Here is a 17,381-nt window from a genome sequence, read left to right as displayed (position 1 = left end):
GGGTTTTTTTTTGTTTTTTTTTTGTTTTTTCCCATTTTTCTGAAGCTGGAAACAGGGAGAGACAGTCAGACAGACTCCCACATGCGCCCGACCGGGATCCACCCGGCACGCCCACCAGGGGGCGACGCTCTGCCCACCAGGGGGCGATGCTCTGCCCATCCTGGGCGTCGCCATATTGCGACCAGAGCCACTCTAGCGCCTGGGGCAGAGGCCACAGAGCCATCCCCAGCGCCCGGGCCATCTTTGCTCCAATGGAGCCTTGGCTGCGGGAGGGGAAGAGAGAGACAGAGAGGAAAGCGCGGCGGAGGGGTGGAGAAGCAAATGGGCGCTTCTCCTGTGTGCCCTGGCCGGGAATCGAACCCGGGTCCTCCGCACGCTAGGCCGACGCTCTACCGCTGAGCCAACCGGCCAGGGCCTTAAAGTTTTTTATATAGAATATTCTAAGTAAATACACTTGAAATATATTATGTTGATTAAATCTAACAATTGAGGCTCTGGCTGGTTGGCTCAGTGGTAGAGCATCGGCCTGGCGTGCAGGAGTCCCAGGTTCGATTCCCAGCCAGAGCACACAGAAGAAGCGCCCATCTACTTCTCCACCCCTCCCACTCTCCTTCCTCTGTGCCTCTCTCTTCCCCTCCTGCAGCCAAGGCTCCACTGGAGCAAAGTTGGCCTGGGCACTGAGGATGCCTCCATGGCCTCCACCTCAGGTGCTAGAATGGCTCCAGTTGCAAGGGAGCAGTGCCCCGGATGGGCATTGCCCCCTAGTGGGCTTGCCAGGTGGATCCCAGTTGGGCACACGTGGGAGTCTGTTTCTTTGCGTTCCTGCTTCTCACTTCAGAAAAATACAAAAAAAAAAATCTAACAATTGAAAAAGATTACTTTCTTTATAACCTTCATTTGGATTCTCTCTTGATTGCTAATTCTGTATTGTTCGAAATTCAGTGGTTTGGCAAACACCAATGCCCTATGAATTCTTCCTTTCACACCTGCCCAGGGTAAAGATTCAGGAGGAAAATAGCAGTGCTGGACACACCCTTATCTTGGAATTCCCCACAAATGCTAAAAAGTAGGTCAAAGTTGACCTACTTTTACATTTGGCATGTAAAGTGGACTACCGAAGTTTTTCCATTCAAGTGACATGATACTATTTGGGGATCTGCTCTGACCGGAACATGTTAAATAAGGGAGTGTAAAAAACAATGCTTTATCTCATCCTGTCAAAGTTTAAACTGGGCGAACCCACACTTCCCTAAGGAAGTGAGGCAAAAATGTGGACCAATTCAGCAGAGGCATCTGGAACTTTCATCTGCCCTTTGATTCTGGGCTACCTGCTCTTTGCCTTCCTCACCGTTTCCTTGTAGAAAGGTTATTTTCCATCCTGGGTGGGGGAGGCAAGAGTCCTGCCCCCACAAGAAAACACCCCACAGCTCAGGCTGGGGAAAGAATGGTAGAGTCTCCCTGATAGTCACACAATCCCTCGAATCTGAGCACAGAACCTGGAAGAGTGTGAAAGGTCACAACACGGCCTCAGGAAAGTTCTCAGAATGCTATCATTTGCTTCCCAGTCTCTCTCTAGAAGGCTGTCTCAACTTCAGGGTTCTGAATTCATCCAGTTCATTTCATGTAACAAGTCTATTTTATTTCTATATTTTAGACAAGCAAAGTGTTTGTTAACAAGTGGAGACAGAAAAAAATGTGATGACTCTGTGGGTCTGTGTGCCATTATTAGGGGAGCTACTGTTTGAAGCAGGGTTCTATACTGCAGGACTTCCCAGGGCCTTCAAAATGTTAATCAGCATTTTGAATGTCCACATAGGGGAGGAGATACATACTGGTCCACCATGGATCCTCTTGTGGAACTAGGGTTCCACAAACATGCTTTGGGAAAAACTATTTTATAGTTTGACCAATCAGTAACAATCCTCTCTTCAGTCTTTCAGTTTTGCACTTGACATTAATAAGCAAAAATCACAATCCTACCAACTGTCAGGTTTATAGAAAAAGACAAAACACCTTCTTGAGGCTTGATTTGTGTCTTTGTATATATTTCAGTGAACAACTTTATTTTTCCAACAACCCATAAAAGCCATGAAGATATGACTTTGAATAATGACAAATAAACATAATCTTCTATTTAATTTTAGATATAAGCATGTACCTTTCCAGTTATTATTAGGTTTTATAAACTAATCCTAAACTCCACTTTTCTTCATTTCATTTTTTTAATTCTTACTCATAAGCTGTCCTTTCTACCAAACATTTCTACCAAAAGACATGGCTATAATTCCTTCACCTTCTTTTCTTGAGTTAGAGGTGCTGCTATCATCCAAGCCTGTTCCCTGAGCAGCTGTCCTCCTTTGATCTCAGTAGTCTAAGTATTTCTTTTACAAGGTAAGTATAAAAAAAGTTGACTCTCTCTGAATAGGGGAATTAAGAATAGCACCTTTGACACACCTCCTATATGATGAAATGAAAAGATTCTAAGCCTTGGTTTTCCATAGGTATTGTTTTTTTTTTTTTTTTTTTTTTTTTCTTTTTCTTCATTTTTCTGAAGCTGGAAAGAGGGAGAGACAGTCAGACAGACTCCCGCATGCGCCCGACCGGGATCCACCCGGCACGCCCACCAGGGGCGGTGCTCTGCCCCCCAGGGGGCGATGCTCTGCCCATCCTGGGCATCACCATATTGCGACCAGAACCACTCTAGCGCCTGAGGCAGAGGCCACAGAGCCATCCCCAGCGCCCGGGCCATCTTTGCTCCAATGGAGCCTTGGCTGCGGGAGGGGAAGAGAGAGACAGAGAGGAAAGCGCGGCGGAGGGGTGGAGAAGCAAATGGGCGCTTCTCCTATGTGCCCTGGCCGGGAATCGAACCCGGGTCCTCCGCACGCTAGGCCGACGCTCTACCGCTGAGCCAACCGGCCAGGGCCTCCATAGGTATTGTGAAAAGATTTTTTTTTTTTTTTTTTTTTTTTTTTTTTTTTTTTTTTACGTTTTTCTGAAGCTGGAAACAGGGAGAGACAGTCAGACAGACTCCCGCATGCGCCCGACCGGGATCCACCCGGCACGCCCACCATGGGGCGACGCTCTGCCCACCAGGGGGCGATGCTCTGCCCATCCTGGGCGTCGCCATGTTGCGACCAGAGCCACTCTAGCGCCTGGGGCAGAGGCCACAGAGCCATCCCCAGCGCCCGGGCCATCTTTGCTCCAATGGAGCCTTGGCTGCGGGAGGGGAAGAGAGAGACAGAGAGGAAAGCGCGGCGGAGGGGTGGAGAAGCAAATGGGCGCTTCTCCTATGTGCCCTGGCCAGGAATCGAACCCGGGTCCTCCGCACGCTAGGCCGACGCTCTACCGCTGAGCCAACCGGCCAGGGCCGTGAAAAGATTTTTAATAAAAGTTAGAGGATCAGTTATGGAGTCAGGAAGACCTAGGTGTAAATGCAAGCTCTAACATTTTTTTAGCTATTGACCTGAGGAAGGTCATTTAGCCTCATCAAGCCCGGCTTCCTCTCCTGTGAAAGGGGAAAAAAAGACCCATTCCCCAGGGTTACAAGGACATTTATGAGGCATTTAAGACAGAGGGCACCCACTCAATAAAAGTAGATATTATTATTATTACTCCTGTTGTTTTATTCTCCAGCCAAGTTCAAGTATCATGTAATGCCACATAAACCAATAACATAGTGTGACAGTTGACATCTTTCATATAATTCTACATTAAGGTCCCATGGATTTGAGGCTACCTTTCAATGCATTTACTGTTTAAAACTTGCTTTAATTTTTATTTTACATCTAAAAGCTTCTGGTGCAGGAGAAACTTTAGAGAACATTGGAGTAGCCAGCATCATTACAAACTATACTGTGGCTTATCTTGGAGTCTGAATGAAGTAAAATATTTTTAGTTTCAGTTCAAACATTACCTCCACCTTCAAACTGTTGCTCCTTAGGTAAACTTAAACAGGGTTCTTAAAGAATCTTCTTCTTGTTTTGAGCATGCTTAGTGTTACAGTCAAGAGTCCCACAATATCTGCAGTTATCTTTTGAGACTCCTGCATCATCAGACTCTCCTCGTCTGATTCAACCAGTGCAGGAATGACAATGAGGGGTTCCAAGTAAGACAGGGAACAAGAATGGAAAAATCTCTTTGGAAGTGTTTTTGTTGTTTTTTTCCACAAAGGAAGAAAAGCTACACAACAATGAGTCTCATTCATTATGACTGAATTAAAAATGAAAACAGCTTTCTTCAAAATCTTTAAGAGTGCAGGTGAAAGGGTCAGACAGCACATTGAAATCCTGCCCCTTCGCTAGCTGGTTCTTTTGACCTTGGGCAATGTGCTTCACTTGTCAGCCCTACTTTCCCTATTTGTTAATTTAGAATACTACTACTACTTACGTCACCGTGTTGTTTAGGTTACTAATAAGATAATAGGACGTTAATATAATATGATATGAATTATATTAATAGGGTAAGATTTTATATATATAGAAACTACCCTATTAACATAAGACTATAACTAGGACAATATATAGCTGCTAAAAACAGTCCTTAGTAAATGGTTGACAACTCTATTATTACTTGCAGAGTAGTTATCACTCTGAATAATATATTAATTAATTATTAATTATCAGTATTATAATGATATTATCAGTGTAATTGATATAAGGCTAATTGTAAAATGTCATTTTTCCCAATTCATTGAGGTTAGGCTTCAGGTAATCTATCCATCAATTCAGTGTTTTTCCCCTAAACTTTAGTGATTCAGTTCAGCATTAACTAGCTAGCTATTTTTCTGAAAAGACCTTTAACTCAATTGGCTGAAGCAATGGGTTTGTGTGGACATTACCTATAACAATAATTAATACTACCTAGTATAAACGTCAGGCTTTTAATGCCTTAGGTCTTTCTTTCTATAACGACCTCTATTGATGCTTCCTGACAAGCCGGTGAGCCAGTCAGCGACAGTGGGTGGAAAGGAAGTATAGTGGGGTAGAAAGAAGCAGGGTTTCTAAACTAGAGATTTCAGATACAACTGGCAAAGATGTGCCACTTGTGCCATGTCTCCCTCTTATTCCCGTAACAGACATGACTGACTGATCACAGCACTGCTCTTCTCTCTCATAACCTTGAGCATGCCTTTTCATCTTCACTCTAGTGCTACAGACCTGCCTATAACACTTGATAGGACTTGGCATGGTGATGTATCAATAGAACCTGAAAAAGGCTTAAGTATCCATTTTGCTTCTTTATTTTTAACACTTTTTAAAATTTTTATTTATTGGCTTTAGAGAGAGAGAGGAAGGGAGAGTGAGAAAGAGAAAGAGACAGAAACACTGATCTGTTTTTATATGTGTCCTAACCGGGGATCAAACCAGCAACCTTTGAGTACTGGGACGACACTCTAACCAAGGTGCTATCTGGCCAGGGCCATTTTGCTTCTTATGAATGATGACAGCTTAACAACTTCCCATATCATTTTGTATAATTTCTTTTCTGTAAAAGGAGAATAAAACACTAACTCGTCTTATCTGCCTTTAACTGAGAAAATTCAATTCCCAGGCTACTTAATATTCAAACATGATACAATCTTGCAGGGAAATGGAAAAGCTATAGAAATCTCCACCCATCCACCATTTTTTAAAATTTTTGCCTGATTTCAGACTTTTCTTAAATACAGAATTGTTTGGATACTTAGACATCTGCATACAGATTTTCTTCTAATTCCCTCTATGACGCTACCCTAGCGCATTGCAACTTTCATATGCATAAGAGGTTACCAGGGGGCATATACTCTTGGTGATCAAAGAATATTACAAGTATTTGGGGGGATAAAGTTTCCCCCTTTTCTGTTGGCTTTCAAACTAACCCTTTGCAAAAGATGTGACTCAATGATAATAATACCTACAAAGTGAGTTGTTAGGGTCAAATAAAAACTTTTTTTGGCAAGTGCCATTCTTTACTAGCTGTTTTTAATTTTTAAGAGAAGAATAAGAAATTCACAGGTATGTGTGTTGGCTAACTGGTTTCAGAGGGATGGGAAATTGGTAAACACATCATTTCATAGAAACACAGGGACAGGGCCTCCTAACTACACTCTGGCTCTGCTCCCCACAGGCAGAGACCGCCCACAAGACCGTCACAGCTCAGCAGTAAGGACCACGAGGGAACACTGGCCTTACCTCAAGTCACAGTCTGTGCCACAGGGTTCAGTGATGGGCCCCGGCTGGGGTAGCCGGTCACATCTTTGATCAGAAACTGTAAGCTGATCAGGTTCCCTCGTACAAATGGGTTTTCGTTTCCGCTCCCCTAAGCAAGAGGGAAAAATCAGTCAAAGAGAGAAACCCATCCCAGTCTACGGCCATACCACCCTGAACACGCCCGATCTCGTCTGATCTCGGAAGCTAAGCAGGGTCGGGCCTGGTTAGTACTTGGATGGGAGAGTAACCCATTCCATAAACTATTTAGACCAGAGATTGGCAAACATTTCCCATAAAAGGTTAAATAATAAATATTTTTGGTTTTGTGGGTCATATGACCTTTGCAACTACTCAACTGCCATTACAGGGTAAAAGCAGCTGTTCATAGATAACGTGGAAGAAATTGGTGTGCCTGTGTTGCAATAAAACTTTATTTATAGAAGCAGGCAGTGTGCTAGAATTGGCCCCTAGTTGTGAATTGCTGACCCTTATTCAGACAACAGGAAACAAGGTAAACAACACACCATGTCATACTTAATCAATGTCTCTGGAAAGTCGAAGTGGCAGAGCTGACTCATTTGGCTTCATGAATGTGTAAGAACGTCTCAGGATGAGGAAACTGAACAGATCCCGAAGTCCTGAGAAAGCTTGCCTTGCCGGTAAAAGGCGAGGAGATAAACTCAGAAAATGGAGAATGTGTGAAGCTAGAAAGCTTTACAAATAGCATGTATTTGGCTATTTCTTATAAAAATTTAAAAACATCTCAATTTTTTTTTTTTTTTTTACTCACAAACACTTCAAAGTGAAATACATCAGACAGAGAAAGAACTGTATGATCTCAGTTACACGTGGAATCTAAAAAGAAAACCAGCCCTGGCCGGTTGGCTCAGCGGTAGACCGTCGGCCTGGCGTGCGGGGGACCCGGGTTCGATTCCCGGCCAGGGCACATAGGAGAAGCGCCCATCTGCTTCTCCACTCCCGCCCCCCTCCTTCCTCTCTGTCTCTCTCTTCCCCTCCCGCAGCCGAGGCTCCATTGGAGCAAAGATGTCCCGGGTGCTGGGGATGGCTCCTTGGCCTCTGCCCCAGGCGCTAGAGTGGCTCTGGTTGCGGCAGAGCGACCCCCCGGAGAGGCAGAGCATCGCCCCCTGGTGGGCAGAGCGTCGCCCCCTGGTGGGCGTGCCGGGTGGATCCCAGTCGGGCGCATGCGGGAGCCTGTCTGACTGTCTCTTCCCGTTTCCAGCTTTGGAAAAATACAAAAAAAAAAAAAAAAAAGAGTAAAAAAAAATAAAAAAAAAAATAAATAAAACCAAACTCATAGACACAGAGATCAAAGGTGTGGCTGAGGGGTAAAGGGTGAACAAAGTGAGCTGAAAGTGGTCAAGGCCACAAGCTTCCAGTTATGACATAAATAGGTGCCAGGAATGTAACGTGCACCATGGTCACTATAGGTAACAATACTGTGTTGTGTATTTAAAGTTGTTAAGGGAGTAGATCTTCAAAGTTCTCATAGCAAGAAAAAAAATTGTAACTATGTGTGATGATGGATGACAACTAAACTTATGGTGGTAATTATTTTTCAACACCTTCAGCTTGTACAATGTTACAATGTCAATTATACGTCAATACAGTTAGAAAACCAAACAAGCCAGAGAAATAGCTCCAGTCCCCGGCAGTCCACCTAAAAGCTGATACCTTGGCAGGGTCTGCTGCAGGCTTGCCAGGGCCCGTGACTGTTCCAGTAGAACTGCTGGGGCTTGTCTTCAATTGGAATATTGAAGGAATAGCGCACGTCGGGGTTGTACAACTTCCCTACTGACAACACCTGGGATGGGCCGACAAAATGGAGACGATGTTTACAGAACTGGTGATCCCAAGGGAAAGAAAAGGATTGTGGGCACATGGCCAAGATTCTACCTGGAGGAAAAGTTCTTGTTCGATGCGATCTGTGCAATTTAGCCTCTCCACGGCATTGTCAGACCCACTGTACTCAATCAGAGCATTCCCGATACGGATTTCCTTGGTGGACATTGTGACAACGAAGTCTCCATTCAGCAAGAACTCCCCTTTACCATTTGATAAGGCTGTAGACGAGAAAACAGAATACACTGACTGGCTACCAATGGCTTGCTGTTTGAGAGAGGAAATAATGTTTTGACGGACAGAGTCAGAATGCCAAGAACATGGACTCTTCGGACAAACAGGTGTGGACTGAAATCCTAGTTTTGCACTTGCCGGCTTACAGCTTTGGTACGTCACTTTTTTTTTTTTTTACAGAGAGAGAGAGAGTCAGAGAGAGGGATAGACAGGGACAGACAGACAGGAACAGAGAGAGATGAGAAGCATCAATCATCAGTTTTTCGTTGCGACACCTTAGTTGTTCACTGATTGCTTTCTCATATGTGCCTTGACCGCAGGCTTTCAGCAGACCGAGTAACCCCTTGCTCGAGCCAGTGACCTTGGGTCCAAGCTGGTGAGCTTTTGCTCAAACCAGATGAGGCCGTGCTCAAGCTGGCGACCTCGGGGGTCTCAAACCTGGGTCCTCCACATCCCAGTCCAACGCTCTATCCACTGCACCACCGCCTGGTCAGGAGGAACGTCACTTTCTTTCACTCAGTCTCCATTTCTTTCTCTCTAAAACAGAGATAAAAACATCTATCCTTCAAGGTACCTCTCAAAATTAAGAGAAATAAAAGCATCCTAATGAGCTGAAGTTCTGTTATACAGGATCAAAGGTGGAAGCAGAAGGGTTATGATGTGGAAGTACGTCCAGTGTACAAAACTGGTGCCCACACAAATACCGCTCTCTACTTCCCGTTAGATTCCACGGGCATACTGAACCCTTGCTAGTCTTCTTCGCTTGACAGACGTGGAAATCAGGAAATCCATGGTCAGGACAATGCTCACCTGTGGCTTCCTCAGTGAGGCCCACGGCAGTGGTTAGCCCCCAGCATGGGCCTGGTGACCTCTGCCCCCTAGAACTCACCTGGTGCCTCATCCCCTCCCACACTGAACAGCCCTGACTGTGTAAACACTAGGACATGGCAAAAATGACACTGTGACTTCCAAGGCCTGGTCAGTAACACTGTGGCTCCACCTTGCTGTACTTTAAATCTCCGGTTTGAGGAGAAGCCAGCTGCCATATTGTAAGAAAGCGTGAGTAGCCCCATGGAGGGGCTTCTCAAAAATGGCAGTGAAGAACAGCAGGCTTCTGCCAACAGTGTCTGAGTGACACACCTGGGAAGCGGGTCCCCCAGCCCCGGCCAAGTTTTCAGACGCCATCACAGTCCTAACTGGAGTTCTGACTGCCATCTCATGAGACACCTCAAGCCAGAAATACCCAGCTGTGCTGCTCCCAAATTCTTGATCTGCACAAACTGGGTGACAGTATGTATCTGTTATAGGTTTTCAAATCACTTGTTAAACAATACAAGCTGTTCAACAGACTGGGAAGATAAGATGACAGCTGCCTCAGAGGAATAATTAATTAATAAAAGTGCCAAGAGAGACTGTTAAGAAAGTTAATTAAGTCACAGAAAGACATTTTCTTTCTTCCCTTCCCCCCCCCTTTTTTTTAAAGTGAGAGAGACAGACAGGAAGGGAGAGAGATGAGAAGCAGCAACTCATAGTTGTTCATTGATTGCTTTTCATATGTGCCTTGACTGGGGGATCCAGCTGAGCCAGTGATGCCTTGTTCAAGCCAGCAACCCTGGGCTCAAGCCAGTGGCTTTTAGGCTCAAACCAGCAACCATGCAGTCATGTCTATGATCCCACACTCCAGCTGGTGAGCCCCGCTCAGGCCTGCCACCTCAGAGTTTCAAACCCGGGTCCTCAGCCTCCCAGGTTGACACTCTGTCCACTGTGCCACTGCCTGGTCAGGTGAAGATGCAGAAAGATTTTTAAAAATGACCCCCTTTCAGAGTTTACTGTTAAACTAAAATATTAAGTGAACAATGTGCTACTCAGATATCGTGTGACTTGACTGGAAAACTTTGGCAAAAATACATATCAATTGCTTTATTCTACATTCTATAAAACTGGGCATGATAGAAATTAAAATGTAATTTTGTTGAACATAAAACAATTATTTTCATACTTTTTGATACATTTCTCAAGATTAAATCCCAATAATATCTTTTCCCCTAGTATTTATTATTAAAAATTTGGTTTTAAGTATCAGTTTTCTTTCTTTACAGGAGCCCAGCTCCTTGAATAATGAATTGGGCTGGACACGAAACAGGCACGCAACAAATCAGAGCTAGTAAACATTCAAACTCTGAACAAAACACTAGAAGAAAGGCCCCTTACCTTTGTAAACTGTTCCTGATGAGCAAATCTCAGCCAGCAGGGGACCCTCAAATGTCCAGGCCATGTAAATACATGGTGAATAAAGAGAACACGGAAATTTAACTCATAAGTAGCAAACAGGTTTCTCTCTTGGGCACTGATGTCCACCAATTGGTACTTGCTGCCCATGAAACTGCAGGACAGGAGTCACCGGCAGCTTCATGTCTTGGCATATTCAATGACAATCTGTCTTGGTTGTGGGATGAGGAGTGGCCTAAATGTCCTAAGTGTTTGTCTGGTCTTCATCTGTCTTTCACTGATGCAGGCAGTGCACTGCCTTTTACTGTGCAGGCAGGAACAGCGTGTCCTTAGGAGAGGCATAGAGGGTTTAGGGAAAGGAGGTCTTGTACCCGTATGCAGAGGAGAACGAGGGCAGAGACGAGCTATGGAGATTCTGTGGCACAGCAGCAGCAGGTGCTTGCTTTCTTGCACAGAGGAACCTCACAGAGCTCACCCACCTGGACAGTGACCTGATATAAAGACTACTCCTCACCGGAGGACCAGGAATTAACATCACTGAATTCTATCTCCAATCTTGCACTTCACTACCAGAATTCCCACCCACTTAAGCCTAATCTGGGCCCTGGAGGAAGAAGATGCTTCATTTGAAAAGGTGGCGAAGAACATGGTGACACAGGGAAAAGTTTTAAAAAAGATTAAAAACCCGGCCCTGGCCGGTTGGCTCAGCGGTAGAGCATTGGCCTGGCATGCGGGGGACCCGGGTTCGATTCCCGGCCAGGGCACATAGGAGAAGCGCCCATTTGCTTCTCCACCCCCTCCCCCTCCTTCCTCTCTGTCTCTCTCTTCCCCTCCTGCAGCCAAGGCTCCATTGGAGCAAAGATGGCCCGGGCGCTGGGGATGGCTCCTTGGCCTCTGCCCCAGGCGCTAGAGTGGCTCTGGTCCCTGCAGAGCGACGCCCCGGAGGGGCAGAGCATCGCCCCCTGGTGGGCAGAGCGTCGCCCCTGGTGAGCGTGCCGGGTGGATCCCGGTCGGGCTCATGCGGGAGTCTGTCTGACTGTCTCTCCCCGTTTCCAGCTTCAGGGAAAAAAAAAAAAAAAGATTAAAAACCCTCCAACATCACAGCTGCTTCTTCTTAACTATTGTCCCTACTACCTACAGAGTTTAGTTCTAATTTCTTTGGATCATTTTCTGTATTTTTATAAATCTTATCCTGACCTATTTTTTTCCAGTCTCATCATTCACTCCCACTGATAAACTTCGATGTGCAGTCAGCATCCCCAGGCCCAGTCAGCCACGCGTTTTTCTATAGGGAGGCAATAAACCCAAGTGGTTAAGAGTGTGGGGTTTGAAGTCAGATCAATAAGGACTCCAGTCCTTCCTTTCTGTTTGTGTGATATTGGATAAGTTACTTAACTCCTCTAAAGCTCAGTTTCCTTCTCTGTATAATGGGTTTTCTCATGGTATTGTTAAGAACATTGAACACAAGAGTGTACATAGGTTTCCGTTCCTGGCAGATAATAATGCATTTATGTGCATGATATCGTGATCATACCTTTATTGATGACTAATTTATAGATGAGGAAGGCATGACTTAAATATCAGTAAAATACATTCCCATGGCCAGATGACCTCTTTATGGAAGTCTGCCTGTTAACCTGTTAACCACTGAAGTTTTCCAAAAAGGACATCAACAAATGGTTGCTGAGTAAATAAACTCATGTATTTTTCTCCTATGTACAAATAGAAAGCAAATACGTTTAGCTATGAATTTTCAAAAACTTAGTTTGTTTTGCTAGACTGTATGAGCCCCTTCTGTAAAGTGACCACTTAAAAATGCACTTTTATAAGGCCAAGAAGAGTCCCGGGAGGTGCTCAGTCAATGATGCTGGAATACGGAGAGACTGACGGAACCGGACACTCACAGCAAGGAGAACAGAGTGCCTCCAGACAAAAATAACCACGTCCTTGTCAGCCTGAGCCCAACACCCCTGTCCCACCTGCTGCTCCAGCAGCACGAGACCCACCTGCAGGCAAGACGCACAAGTTTCAAGGGGTCACTGACTGAAGATGAAGTAGTTTCTATGGCACCTGGGACATACCTCTTAATGTGAGTCCCTTATAAGGTGATGGCAGGACATGCTGCCAACAAAATCACCCAGTTCGCTCAAGTGAAGTCACCTGCTAGCCACCCAGCTGATGTTTCACTGAAAGGGGGAAATGAGATGTCGCAAGGCCAGCCTGTAAATTAAGCAGTAATCCAGTTCTGTTCGTATTCAAAGAGCAATCATTTATTCTATGTGAACTCTGGGGCTCCTTCCCAGTGTCTCCAGGCTTCCTCTCAGGCTCCTGCTGACTTGACCATTTTACCCTTCACTGCATCTCCTTATCCCAAAGATGGTGGGGAGGGAAGAAGGGAGTTGCCAGGTGAAATGACCTTTCTACTTCCCCTTGAACTGAGTCCATTCCTGTCTTCCATGGCCACAACTAAACAAGGAGATAAGTGTCACGGAAATAGCCCCTTTTCCCCTGAAGAAATACAGATGTGGTGGTGCTGGGTGCAGCTTGGCTTTACCCCAACTGGGGAGGGTCTGTGTGAAAAGGTGACCTCTGACAGGGAGACTTTCTGCTTCAGTTCCTTGTGAAAGAAATAGTTTCCTGAAAACAAGTCTACTGCCCAACCTCCCACTAATGCGATTAGGGGAGCTAATTTCCTGGCTTCGTTTCCCCCCATTTCACCCCTCAGAGCTGGGTTGCTACAAAGGGCCCCTCTCTCCTGGAAATGGCTCCTTCACCAAAACATGCAGAAAGACTGCAGCTGGGCTGACCTTAGAAAAATCAGGAGGGACAAGGATGAAGATTGCTTAGCAACGGAACAGCTGTGAATGGACTTGAGCCAGATTCAACAGTGGGGTTTTAAGCCTTCTTAGAGCATTTACTGGCCTTCCCTTCAGTCCAAGGGCACACTTTAACACACGCCGGGTCTAATGACATCATCTTCTCCCTAACTTGATAGGAAACTCCTGCAAGGTTCAAAGGCTCTGCGCTCTCAGCTTTCACACTCAGTGAACTGGGACCGGCCATCTGTGCGTGCACACTCTTCATGTGCGTCCAGAGAGACCTCCCTTTGCTAACAGGTGCTTTTACCATAATATTCCACGAAAGAGCCATGACTGCCTGTCCCAGGTGACAAATCTCTAATTTTGCTTTTACTCTTGACAAAAAGATTAAGAAACCTCCAGTGAGGAATAACAGGTATCAGGAGGCCTCCTCCATTCAGGCTCCTGAACTGGTTGAGGAAGTTGAACTGAACTGAGGCCCCTACTTGGAAGGAGATTGTTTTTCCAAGAAGAAAAAGAATAAGGGAGAATCCTTCTCCTTTTCAAGGAAAATAAAGGAAGAGGTCAAAATGGCTTTCAGCTCTCAGGAAATTAATTTATAAAGGAGGTTTATGTAATAGTGCTGGATTTAATTGGGAAGTAGTTAAGGCCACATGCTCAGATTTATAACCCAGAATGTGAAGAAAAATGTGTGGTCCATTTTGTAGTGGTGGAATGAGAAATGTGAGATTGCCAAAAAAGTAATTTGAAAAGAATCCTCAAGAACTTTGTTAACTGTCTTATAAAATCACCACGCCTTTAGATGCTTAGGATGAGGAAAGCTGACTCAGCCACTGAGAAATCGACTTCAAGGAAGACTTGATGATTATAAAAGAAGAGGTGACTTGTCAACTTCCTGGTAATCTCACACAGTAGGTGCTCCATAAAGACAGAATGAGCAGTGGTTGTTCAACAATTCAGCAATTGTGTACTTGGCATCATGTGGAGACTTTATAACAGGAGCTAGAGATATAAAGACACAGTCTCTGACCTTAAAACTTGGGGGTCATATGGATAGAGGAGAAACAAGTTGTCTCAACTCAGTTGATGGCAACTTCACCCTCTCAGCTGTTCAAGGACCAAACCTTGGAGCCATCCTCTCTTTCTCCCACACTCCATATTCAACCCATCAACAAATCATGATGCCTCTGCCTTCAAAAGCAACCCAGAATCTTACCATGTACCGTAATTCTGCTGCTCCCACTTGGGGCCAAACCACCAGCATCTTATGGATTACTGCAGTAACTTCCTAACCAGTCTTTCCGCTTCTGCCTCGCACCCTCCCCCACCATCTGTTCTCAACGTAACAGTCAGACTGCTCCTTTGAAAAAGAAATATGATTATACCATATTATTCTTCGGCTCAAAACCCCCAGTAGCTCCCCAGGTCCCTCAGTATAGTCCTTTCAATGGCTACATGGCCCTTGATGATCTAGTCCTAGTACCAGCTTACCCTCAGCTAGGACTCCCCTGTGCTCACTCAGCTCCACAGCGGCCCCCATCTACTCTTGGAATCATCCATATATGCTCCTCCTTCAAGGGTTTTGCACTGGCTGTTCCCTCTGCTCGGGATGCTGTTCCCCCAAGTGTCTTGTGGTCTTTTGCTACATTCCAAATATTTCAACTCCACTGTCCATCCTATTTCCCTTCTGCTGCTCTGTTTTCTAATAGCATGTATCATCCTCTAAGTACGTAGTCTGCTCATCTATTAGGTTACTGTCTATCTGCTCAGTGACTTCTAGCCAGTGTGCCACAAGAATTTTTAAAACATGCAATACCTGACTATTTAGTCAGGGGCACTGACCTCTTTTCCCTTAGATTGTCAAATAAAGAAAAGACAACAGAGCAACAGCTGTCTGGTGTGAACAAATCAAAATTTTATGCTAATTTTTTTGTTAGACCAGCAAAAATATATATTTTGGGGTGTGCTGCAGAATTTTAGCCATTTGTTTTGGGTGCCATGAGTTGAGAAGTTTGAAAAATTGCTAATCTACTCCTACTAAAGAGTTTCAAGAAAACAGAGATTTTTAAAATTTTTATTTTGTTTTGTTATGGTGCCTAGCACATACAGTATTAATAAATGACTGATAGAATGAATGATGATACACTGAAAAAAATAATGCTCGCATGGAGTCATGTTACACTTGATTAGCGTGCTAGACTAGAGGATCACTGTCTATTTTATGAAGGATTTCATACAGACGTTCCAAAAGATAGATACAGGTTCTAACTGGATTAAACTAATAGTCATTTACTAGCTCAATATGCCCAAATGTTTGAAGTAAGCCTCAACAGAGGTTGTATTCAGATGAATAAATAGAGTTCCTGCCTGGACATTCTAAGACTCATTCTAGGACATTCATTTCTTTTAAAAACTGATTGCCCAGCGAAACTGGCCCGGTTTCTGCTCATTCCACGTGCAAGCTGAGCTGTGCTCTGCAGCCAAGAAGGGTCTGCTCATGCAAGATGACCAGCGGAATTCCGGTCAGTCATGACCCCACTCCCCACCTCCTTTTTTAATTAAGAATGGTTGGCAAACTTCCTAACAATTTATTGTAGTTTGCAGAATGATGAACTGAAGTGGGACTGGACCGAACAAACTGCTGAAGATGAACACCAGGTTGCTAGTGTGTGGCGGCTTACCTCTAAGAGACAGATACGAGTTAGTCATGCACCTGAGCGTGGCGAGAGAGGGATGAAAACTCTATAAAGGCACAAGGTGCACCATGCCAGTAATGGCATGAGAAAAATATGGGGCCTTTTGCATAATGAGATATTGAACAAGTCTATCAGTGGTCTGCTCTTGGTTAGAGCTGAGAACATAAAAATCAAGTCAGGTAATCCCTCTAATGTAACATTGCAAGTCAGTTACACACAGGACAGAATTTTTAAAAACGAACAATGATTTTATGCTAAACTTATAAGGCAAGGACTTTCAAAATTTGATTTAGGGGCTTTCTATTTTCTAAGATCCAGAATAAATCCCTTGATATTGACTAGTATAACTGCATGGCTCTTAAATCGATACTCTGAGGGTGTATACATGAAGGAGAGATAAAACAGTCAATTTCAAGATCAACGTCTATGGAAATACATGACAGCTGCAAGCTCCCTGCCCGCAGCAGGGTGAGGAAACCGTTAGTGCCTGCCAAGTGCTGCAGATCCCCAGGGTTCCTGCAAGCAGCAGGGGCCCCAGCTCACCTAAGTAGTTATCATCCTCGGATCTCCCTGAGAAACTGTGCTGCCGCACATCGATACTGGTGGCACCCGCTGGAATTCGGACCACAAGGTTATAACCTGAAAAGAATTGAACAGAAAGTCAGTATTCCATAGCACGGTTCACTGTCTATAAGCGTGGGGAAAGGTGGGCTGGCCCTGGCCAGTGGGCTCAGTGGATAGAGCACTGGCCTGGAGTGTGGATGTCTCGGGTTTGATCCCCAGTCAGGGCACACATGAGAAGCAACCATCTGCTTCTCTCCCCACCCCTCTCCCCTTTTTCTTTCTCTTCTCTTGCAGCCAGTGGCTCGATTGGTTTGAACATCATCCCAGGCGCTGAGGATAGCTCAACTGATTGGAGCATCAGCCCCAGATGGGGATTGCCAGGTGGATCTCGGTCGAGGCCCATGCAGGAGTCTATCTCCTCTCCTCTCACTTAAAAAGAAAATGTGGGCAACAAAGGACTATCATATAACTCTCAGCCTTATAGCCAGATGGGTGATGTACCTTAACAAGACTGATTTTATGCTTGGCATGATTACTTTTACATAGTACAGATGGACAATTTTTACAGTTTGACCAGTTTCCCTCTCATGGTTGTTAAGAATAGACTCTTACCATATTGTACTGTATTAAATGTTCCTGCCACTGTTTTGCATGAAGAATTGTCGCCACCGCACACCCCACATTTATCTCTCCGGGCTTTTGAGTTTAACACATGATCGCATCCAGCTTGCTTTTAAAAACATTTGAAATAAATGGTAAGTATCATAAAGATGACAAAACAGCAAATGATA

General features: G+C 44.8%; 1 protein-coding gene across 1 annotated transcript in view; it reads right to left on the bottom strand.

The window, feature by feature from the left end:
* ADAMTS9 (ADAM metallopeptidase with thrombospondin type 1 motif 9) overlaps positions 1–17,381 on the bottom strand; it is a 177,490-nt gene that overhangs the window by 94,668 nt on the left and 65,441 nt on the right. The window contains exons 15-19 of the mRNA XM_066350504.1: positions 17,203–17,320; positions 16,570–16,665; positions 8,103–8,269; positions 7,881–8,010; positions 6,171–6,297 (exon numbers count right to left, since the gene is read on the bottom strand). Of these exons, the coding sequence (XP_066206601.1) occupies positions 6,171–6,297; positions 7,881–8,010; positions 8,103–8,269; positions 16,570–16,665; positions 17,203–17,320 (638 nt within the window). The remainder of the gene's footprint in view (positions 1–6,170; positions 6,298–7,880; positions 8,011–8,102; positions 8,270–16,569; positions 16,666–17,202; positions 17,321–17,381) is intronic.

The sequence above is a fragment of the Saccopteryx leptura genome, chromosome 10 (assembly GCF_036850995.1).
Source record: "Saccopteryx leptura isolate mSacLep1 chromosome 10, mSacLep1_pri_phased_curated, whole genome shotgun sequence".
Lineage (NCBI taxonomy): Eukaryota > Metazoa > Chordata > Mammalia > Chiroptera > Emballonuridae > Saccopteryx > Saccopteryx leptura.
This window is presented reverse-complemented; position numbering and strand designations above follow the sequence as displayed.